At 42.9% G+C, this 9,910-nt stretch overlaps 1 protein-coding gene across 11 annotated transcripts in view; it reads left to right on the forward strand.

The window, feature by feature from the left end:
- akap7 (A-kinase anchoring protein 7) overlaps positions 1–4,084 on the forward strand; it is a 70,259-nt gene extending 66,175 nt beyond the window's left edge. For all 11 annotated transcript variants that reach the window (XM_075459843.1, XM_075459845.1, XM_075459849.1 and 8 more), the window contains one exon: positions 1,188–4,084. In XM_075459843.1, coding sequence (XP_075315958.1) covers positions 1,188–1,408 — 221 coding nt within the window. In that variant the 3' untranslated portion in view covers positions 1,409–4,084. The remainder of the gene's footprint in view (positions 1–1,187) is intronic.
- The last annotated feature ends 5,826 nt before the right edge of the window (positions 4,085–9,910 follow it).

Raw genomic sequence — 9,910 nt, forward strand, 5'->3', positions numbered from 1 at the left:
TTACACCCAAGTGAAAATTTTATGGGGAAAGTATACGCTTGGCAAAGGCAGCATTTCCACATTTCCGATTGTACAAAGCTCTCTAGAACTGGTTCGCTTCATGCTGGGTTCACAAGTTGTTAGTTTAGCTCCACAGTAACGTTAGTAGTTGCTACAATGATATCTCAACACAATAGGTTTGAACGCCCGGCCGTCCTTGTCTCCAGTTTTGTCGTCCATCCTAAGTTACGCTTCCCTCATCTAGTCCAAGGAGAAGTTCCTCTCAAAACGCTCAACATTCCCAAAAAATTGCCCTCCGCAACTTCAAGCATTTATTTTTTTATTTATTTTTTTACATAAACCGATCCACAGATCAGGACAAAACTGCAACATCTTGGTTATTTCGTCAAATACATCATGTCTAAGAATCATGGTTCCCATTTATGTCTAAAAGTTGGTTGATAGAAAGAGTTAGGAATATCACCCGTTTCCTTTATATCTGCCCAACCCCTGCAGATTCTGTAATGCAGGGTTGCCAAGCATTTCAAACTGTAATTGTTAGTACAGTTAATTACAGATAATCACAAATCACAGTGGTCTCACCACTGCAAGTATGTTTTCCACACTTTGTGTTGTGTGCTCACTCCATCTTTGAGGTTATGCTGGTTTGTTACCTCCATAAATACTGATGCATGGTACCCGTCCTCTGTGTTAATGATAGTCAAAGCATGCAAATGAAGTTTCAACTTAATTTAGCTGTATGCCGAGGTAGCTGTTGGTGTTATGCATTTCAAGAGAAAATACTAATCGAAACATTTTTTTTATTTTATTATTATATTGTTGCTTTTTTACTAACTGCACATAGATGTTTGATGGCTGTGGTCTTTAGCTTAGCTTATTTCCTCATGTCAGAGCCTGCCGGGAGTGAAGCGTTCTGTTGTTGTTGAATGGCAGCTGGCAAACAGCACTGTGTATTACCGCCCCCTTGTGATGGTAGTAACCCTTCACTATTAGCTGAAGATTAAAACAAAATGGCTCCATAACAACATAATAGTCGCATTAGACTTTAATGACCATTTGAAAAGTTGAAAATCATTGCCCATCCCCAGTAGCTATGATTCCAAACTGATGTCATGTTCATTGAGCTCCAACTCATCAGGTCGTTAATCATTTATAGCACTGTGTTAATAATTTTACTTTGTTTCCAGGTGGGCGTCGCAAGTCTGAGCCCGATGAGGCGGAGCTACTGAGGGTCAGCAAGCGACTGGTCGAGGATGCTATCGGTCGCGCTTTGCAACAGTACAAACAAGAAACACTTCAGAATGGGAGTGGGCCCAATGCAGCGACGGAACAGCCCCCTGGAAATACCGAGGATACCTCTACAAAGCCGGACACTACAGCTAACTCTTCGGCAGAGAACAGGAAGTGACATCATCCGACGGGGACCCACGGACTGAAAAACCATCAGCCCAGAAAACAGCCAGGCCTGGCTAACCAGGAGAGCAGTCAGTAAGACCTGGGGACTCAGCCTCAACCAGCCAACCAGTCAGTGCACTGTGCTGACAAGCTAACCAAGCTAACCAAGCTAGCCACTCATGCTGGTCTCTTCCCACTTAAGCTAGCTGGATACAGTGCTAGTATAATAGATAATGTAGGTGACCGTCCCAACAGGCCAGCTAGCTGGACTCTTCTGTCCGACATTGTAACAGCAATGATTTTGTCCATCGTTTTTTGCTCAGCTGGGACTCTGCTCAGAAAACACGTAAAACACTCCTCAAGAGACAGACATGCACATGTGGGCTTCACTGTGACCCGTCACTCAAACTGCCCTTTTAAAATAAGATGATTACGTTTTGTCAACAGTTTACCATCGCCTGCACTAGAACAGACTCAATAGATCCTTAATGTTCTTATGAATAGTTTCAGGCTCCCTTCATTTGAGCGCTTTTTGTCTCAGAACACTCAGCACCTTCATCGCTGATGAAACGTGACTCTGCTTCTCACCTTTGTGGCTGAAGAGGATAATCTAACCTCAGCCGGAGTGATTGACAGAGTCCCTGTGGGGACCAAGCCGGATTCTTCAAACTTAAGTGAGAAACATGGTTCAATATGTTGGAGTTTGGTCTGTGCGAGCTGTTGCTAAACTGGTTGCATTTCAGCGTCTCTTCTTTAAACTTCCAGGATTGTTTTCTCACGTTTCAGCTGGGCACAGAAACAGAGATGTCCCCCCTCCGTCAGCTAAGCTTTAAGTGTTTTATAACGGTGTTGCATTAACCAAGTGTGCTCTGCCGAGGCAGCACTGAGACAATCATCAAGTTGAGATGAATTCACCTGCGAAACACAACCCAAACCGGACTGCCGCATCGGATCCACACGCGCTCGTACAGACTGCATCAGTCCGACACGACGATAATTGATCTGAACTAATAACACTAACTTCACGCAAGTCAGGTGGATAGGAGGGGCTGGGAAATGATCCAGTAATACAGTACACTATGAGTTGCCTAGAACACATCTGTACTTCATTCATGCCAAGAAACCTGACAGAGGCGTTCATTTCATCAGTCATCTCGTCTGTTCATACATGGATGTGTTTATTTTATTTATATCGTTTGCTTCTCACACTGCATACCGTCACCGTTTTCCGATTTGTAAAGCTCAGACCCAGATTATTTACTGTACAATCTCATTTAAGATGCATTCACACTGCGGGAGTTTTAATTCTTTCACACTCGCTGGCTGTTAAGAGGCTCTGTGTGTCGTTTTGTTTTGTTTGTTCTGAGTATCCACGCTGATGATGTGGAAAGCTTTTGTTCTGCAGTACTGTGCGAGCAGCTAGAGCCAAGCAGTGATTCGGTTCGTGATGCCGAGGGCGAGGAGGTTAGCTCAGACAATCACTGCTGTCAGCTGACAACCCTCCAGCTCTTTGGGTTCGGCGTCTCACTTTCTTCCTTTTAATTATCTTTAAAATGAAACTCTCTTGTGGCTCCAGGCCCTATTTAACCCATCGGTGCCATTCAGAAATATGTACGTTCGTGTGAAATTAAAGTAGATTGATTTCTTTTGCTGGAGATCAGGTTTTCAACTGATGGCAAAATAGCGATACAGCAATGATAAAGATTATTATTTTATTCTTTTTAACTATCTAAAAGAGAATATACTCCCTGTTAGAGAAATTATTTCATGTTGGGGGGTAAAAAAAAGAATGAAGATGTTTGATTTTTGAAGATTTAAAAAGCACAAAATTTTACATTTCTGTTTTTTTTATTAGTCTTTGAGTTCAAATTCCACGGAGCAGGTGACTGTGAAATGCTGTTGAATCGGCGCACCTTTGGCCAAACTGGCCTTCAGTCACTCAAACAGGTCCGTGCGATTCTAGTTTTCTCGTTAAGTGCTTAACCCGTCGGTGTGCAGGTGGCGTGGGCGCCGGATGTCTCCCATATGTCAGCCTGTGGCTGAGGAGTTCGATTATTCAGTTAAATGTAAAACAAAAACATAAACATGTCCACCATAAAACAGAATGTTTGTCATGTGGCGTGGTTCGCCGGCTCTTGATTTTCAGTTATTTGAATGTTTCTGGAAACAGCTGCGCGCGGGAAAATGCGCTCCCACGCCTCTGAAATCCACTGGAGCGCCGTCACCGTGGGCTCATCGAAACGTGATAACACAACGCAGATGGATTCTGTCTTAAGGTGGACGTTGGACACTTTTCAGTTTGATCTTTTACTGTCACCAGATCCTTAATCTCCTTGGTAGAAAAAAAAAAAAAGAATCCCCTTTAATACACAAATTGTCTCGTGGGCCTGTGTGGTTTATCTGTTCATCTGTCTGTGAAGGCGTGTGAGTGCGTCTGTGTGTGTGTTCACACGGCGCACACAGGTTGTTTGATCAGTGGTTCCCCGAGAAACTCGTCCGTATCATTCATGACGACGTTCGGACTCGTGTGTGTGAACAACCGTAAAAAACAAAACAAAAAAAAAAAACACCCTTCTTTGTTTGTCTTTCCATGTGTGTCGGGCTGTGTGGGTGTGTTCTTTTACTGTGTACTGCATATCTTGTTCTGCCACATTTGAACAATAAAACAGGATATGAGATTCAGAACCAATATCCTCGTGTCTGTCTCCTGGTGTCAGTGTGGATTTAGGCTTTTCAGAAATGTAGACTCCAATGCACCTGATGAAACTGTTTCCATTTTTCTCCAGCTTTAAAGCATCGCAACCGAATGGCCGAACGCTTCATTTGAGAGTTCAAACTCACTGTAAAACCACTGTTTACACAGAGTACACCCACACAAACGTTGCCCGACTCAACTAGTGCTGAAGGAGCACTGAAATAAGTGCTTACAAATTGAACCATCTTACACTTTATGCACGTTCATCACAATGTGGGAATCAAAGCATTTTACGGCAGTAATATAAATCTGAAAAAGATGATGGCGGCCTTTGTCTGAAATTGATTTTAAAGGACACTGAGTCAGGGAGGAGTTCTGATTGAGGGAGTCAAGGGAATTGCATGAACTAAAACAACTCAAACCACAAACATGTTACAGCAGTTTTTTACGCATGTGGCAGATGCTTTTATCCAAAGCGACTTACAGGTAGGCAGGTAGGGTGAGAGGGTCTTGCCTAAGGACCCCTACTGGAGGGTGTATCTTTCATGCAGGGGATTTGAACCCAGGTCACCTACGTGAAAGGTGGAAATCTTACTACTACACTATCCAGTCCGTTTTTCGTGAAGTATATGCTATATTGTAGATTGTTGCAATGATCACACCGCATTGGACAGTTGGCCCTCAGTCCACTTTCTGTTTTTTCCCCCAATAGATGCAAAGAGTCAGATCGGACCGTATCTTGGTGAGTTAGTCAACCAACACATTTGAATGCATTTTAAAAGAAACACAAAAACCTGGGCTTTTTTTTCTAATGCCATGTAAAAGTGCTCAGTAAGTAGGAGGCACATAGGTGGAGTGAATGAGTTTTGTGTTTTGGCCTGAAGGATCTGACAGTGTTTCACATCCAGATACCAAACAGCAGACACGTAGGCAGCGTTCGAGTCTTACCCAAGTAAGATTCATGACATTTCACTTCACAGAATGCATCCCTCTTCCTCCGTCTCCTCCTGACATTTAGAGCAGAGGCAATGTAGACAACCTTGAATGTGGCGATGCGGTAAGTAAACACACGTAACTGGAGGGCACAGCGTTGGAGTCTTCTCCGTCTCACACACGATAACCTTTAAATGAATGAAGGAGTAGCAGCTCTAGAAAACAGGGTCAGGAGGGCGACGCCAAGCATGAATTTACATCACATTTCACAGCTTCCCTCGCAACAATCAGTCGAATCACGCCGACTAAAGATTCCGGGATTTAGTCATCGCCGACCTGTGTGTGATGGTGTGCAGTGATGGCAGCGCGTTCAGTGCGATTCATCCGAACTTTGGAGAGAATTAACAGCTTGCCAGCTGTGACCGTCAACTGCTCTGTTCTCTCTTGCAGAAATGAGGCTGAGGGTGGTTGGAGGGGCAAGTTTGTGTTCACCTGTCCTTGGTGGTGAAATTTAGAGGGCTGATAAACCCAATTTACATCAGTAAATTCATTCTGCGTCCTCGTTACAATATTGATGGGAGACAATATCCTTTTAAAGTGCCTTCAGGGTCGCTAACTTCATTTGGGTTTTTAAAACACCTTTCCATTCCACTCTTCGAGGTACTTTCTGGGTTTGTAGTGTTAATATTGTTGTGAAATGATCAACTGCTGGCTACAAAACTGTCACCTTATGCAAATGCTTGGGACATCATCCCATCCGAGTCTCATCCTAAACGGGACTCGTGCTGAATATTCATGAAGCTTGTCGGAGGACCACCTGTGTTACTTCCCCGGAGATGACATTGAATAATCATGTGCAAATTAAAGAAGAGTATCTCAAGTGTTCATGTTCGTTTAACCTTTAACATTTCATCAAAGGAGCCGGTTTTCTAGACAATATAGACAACTCCCCACCCCCCCCACCCCCCCACCCCCCCCCCCCCCATTGTAAGCTGTCGATCTAGTCCAGTTAAAGGGGTATTTTATGTCCTATGGCCCAAAGAGGAGACGCTTTATATGGTTTGTTTTTGGTGGTATTGCACTGAGCATAAGTATGGTATATGCTGCCATCAAGATGCCTTTGGTTCTGAAAATATTAGGAGATAACAAGAAAATATCTTTAAGCAAGAAGACATTTTATGTTAGAAATGACAACAGACGGTCGAAGGTTTACGGAGTGCTGAGGCGATTTGGAACAGAGGTCAACGTGCCCAGGTCGCAACGTTTTTGAAACATCGAATTCAATTTAAGCAAATGCATCGATTGGGCCGCTGTACTAAACTCATCATCCCCATGATTGTGTGGACTTTAGAGAGTAAAGTGTGAAAAACAGGTCATAAAACTTGTAGTTTAAGGTTGTTCGGTTCTGCTCTCTGCAGTGTGAGCAGTCTCTGGGGCCCACAGGGTGTTTTTTTTAGTTTTTAAACGCTCATGGTCCTAAAAGGCGAAACACTCCCTTCCTTCCCATTTCTATGCTGGTGCCGATTCACACCTCCATCTTCCTGAGAGAAGGCATGGATTTCTGAGACTAACTGTATAAGGCGGTCAGACTCAAACAACAAACAGCGGCCAACCTGTGCAACGCAAATGAAAATGGAAGTCACGTCCCTGAAGCTGTGGGCTGAAAGCTGGTAATTATTACAGGGATGATTTTAAGAAATCGAGAGGAGGGAAAGTGAGCAATCATTAGCAAGGAAAAGCTCAGCTGCGAGGTGGCACAAACATGACCGGAATATGAACAAGGCCCCCCTCCTCCGCTCACCCATGGAGAGATAGAGTCTGCTCAGGGGAACAATGATGTTTCTCTTACCCACACCAAGGGGAGCAGAAATGACGGATCTCTTTCAACATCAGTGGAAACTTCTGTTATTTCCATCTGAAGGAATACGAGCCCTCTCTGCTCTGCGTGTTTCACATCTGTTCCTGCTCCGACAGCCCTGATTCAAACAAATAGGTCAGCTTATCAGCCTTTCTCCAAGACCAACAGAGGCCTCATAATGACTCACTTATTTGTGTCAGGTGAGTTGTGGAGTGCAGAAAAACACGCAAAGCAGGCCGCCTGGAGGACCAGGATTCAGATATTCTGTTTCTTCAACAGAAAATCAACTCGGCTCGACTTTTAAGTGTTCAGACTTTGCCTTTGGTTCTCTCGCCTTTAGATTTAAAACCATATTACTGTGCATGCTGCAAGCTTCCAATGCTTTTTCACCGATGTTGATGCAAAACGAGCAGAAAAAACCCCACCAAATCATGTTGTATTCAAATACAAATGGAGAAGAACAAGTTAAAAGAAACACAGTATAAAGGGATGTAAAAACTGGAAACTCTTCCACCAGATGCTACCTTCAGATGCACAGCAGCAGAAAATAATCCAGCTACTGCATGTACATAATAGCACTGCAGTCATCCTGCTGCATAAGGTGCATTTCATTGGTAGCAAATCATTTAATATTCAGTCTGTTTCCAGTGCAGTGGAGGACTTGTATTCTGATGTGGGAAGAAAAAAATAATAATAATTTATCCAACAACTGTGATGAGCTACTTGTCACCCCACTCGCCGCACAGCCGTGTAAACAATGGACTGTGCTCGCCAAATTGCAATAACACTTTCCAAATGACCTCAAAAGCCATTTTTCTGCAAATTTGCAGCGATAAACGCCAGCTGTCAGGTGGGTCCGACACACTCTGTTCTCCAATTCCCTGTTTAAATGATGATTTTCAAACGAAAACAACAAAAAAAAAAAAAACACGTGTAAATCTGGTTTGATAAAGCACAAAAGGGTATGTTTGGTCCCTGAATGTAACTTTACATAATTTCTTATTTCCTAATTCAGTCACAGCTGAACATCAGCCTGTACATCAGAGGACAAACAGCTGATTTCACTGTCCACCCACATCAGAGTTTTTATACAGGATGCAGCATTTAAGTCCCTTTAGTCCCCCACCCCGCAAACCATTTTGCAAATAAACTCCATCCCAGCTCCTTTTCCAGCCGTGTCTGACTTCATCAGTATCACATCCGTTGTCGCCAATGCCCGCTCTGCACCCCAGAGGAGGTCCAAGCTGCTGCTCTCGCTGCCACCATCCTTCCACGTAAACACATGACAGGACAGGCAGATCCCAGAGCAGAGCCACCCTGTCAGAATCCACTTAGCCTACTGCTCAAGGATGTAGAAGGGGAAATGAAAACCGTCTTTGACTGAAAAGCTGCTCAAGGATTCTTGTCCTTGCAAACACGACATGCAAATGTATCCAAACATTCCCGTCCCCGCGGCACACACACGCACAAAGTATCTGCAAACAATCAACTGCTGACACAAATGTAGACAAAAGATACATCCAACGCCACAAATGTGCAGCATGTCCTCTGAAATGAAATGTTTGCCAGAGTCCAGGCTGTTAAACACTTAGGCTCCACCAGGCGTGAACCTTTTCTGCACAAAAAAACAGCTCAGGTTGTGCAGTATGTTCAAGCTCTGTTTTGGCCAGAGAGCAGCAAATAAGATAAAACCCACAGAACCAAAGGGACACAGGTGTGTGTAGGCCTACATATATATAAAAAAAAAACCTAGCAACAGTAGATGGCTGTGGTGATTTTTTTTTTTCCTCCACTCCTTTAAATCAGTAATGATAAGGTTTGTCCACTCTCTTCATCATCATCATCTGGTCACACACAGAATTGTACACCCTCTTATACACACACTGCTGAGCAGATGGGACTCCAGAGTGAAGTTAAAATAGTTTATAGTCACTGATATTCATCACCAGCACTTACTGAACTTCAATAAGCCTCAATGCATTTTACTTTTCCAATGATGTCCCATTTTGAAAAATATTGGATCGATATCGATGTCAAAAATAATACTTTTTATTAAAAGTGCAAGAGGTTTTTCAAATCCGGCATTTGGTAAAACCATAAAAAGGCCACAAAAACTTTTTTTCCTCCAACTGCTCCTTACCATCTGTCGATGTGGTCTCAGGTCAACAGAGTTGGGAATTTGGAATTCTTATAGGTGGTGCGATGCTTTGAAGACTTTATTGGAGCAGAGGTTCCTTTAACAAGAATTGATTATGACCCGTCATCATCAGTTAGACCTTAGTGGGAGATAAAGGTCTGTTGTCGTCTTGCCAACAGTTCAGCCGTCACTTGGCATGGTTTTATTTGGGCCAGATGCAATTCTCTCCGTCACTGTGCAGCACAGCAATCCCAATCACTGAGTAATTTGAATTAATTGAAGTTTTGTTGATTTCATTTCAAACACCTTTTCCAGCAAATTGTTGTTATTCAACGTAATGTTCTCTTAGGTGATGGAAACATGGGTTGTTGGTTTTTTTTCATGTTAATTGAGCTAAAACATCTACTGTGGCCAAAGTATGAAAGAGATGCTGGTTAAACAAAGTGACTTGCCTACCTTTTAAATGAACCATTCTATCATTACACAACGGGAAAAACAAACCCCGTTTTAAAGCAAAACTTGAAATAGTCACAAAAACTTTATGTAGGCATTCATGCCCACAGACTTTTTCGAGGTAAATAACTATAGAGGAACACACCGTCATCAAGACACTGTGACTAAACTACAGATGGAGGACCGAGCTCAACTACTTTCATTTCATACCCTTAAAACCACTAAAATGTGTAAAATTCCATAGCTAATGTCAGGTGGACATAACATGCTTTTAAACTCAGGCAGACACATTTGTTTCCAACAATAGGTTTGGAAAAAAAAAAAAAAAAAAAAAAAAAGAGAATTTGCTCAAGTCAATGCCACACTGAAGCTGGAAACTAAGTTGTTGAGAGTTGTCTCTCTATAGCAAAGAGACCAAAACACCTGTAAATGACCCTCC

Source organism: Odontesthes bonariensis, chromosome 24 (assembly GCF_027942865.1).
Source record: "Odontesthes bonariensis isolate fOdoBon6 chromosome 24, fOdoBon6.hap1, whole genome shotgun sequence".
NCBI classification, from domain to species: Eukaryota; Metazoa; Chordata; class Actinopteri; order Atheriniformes; family Atherinopsidae; genus Odontesthes; species Odontesthes bonariensis.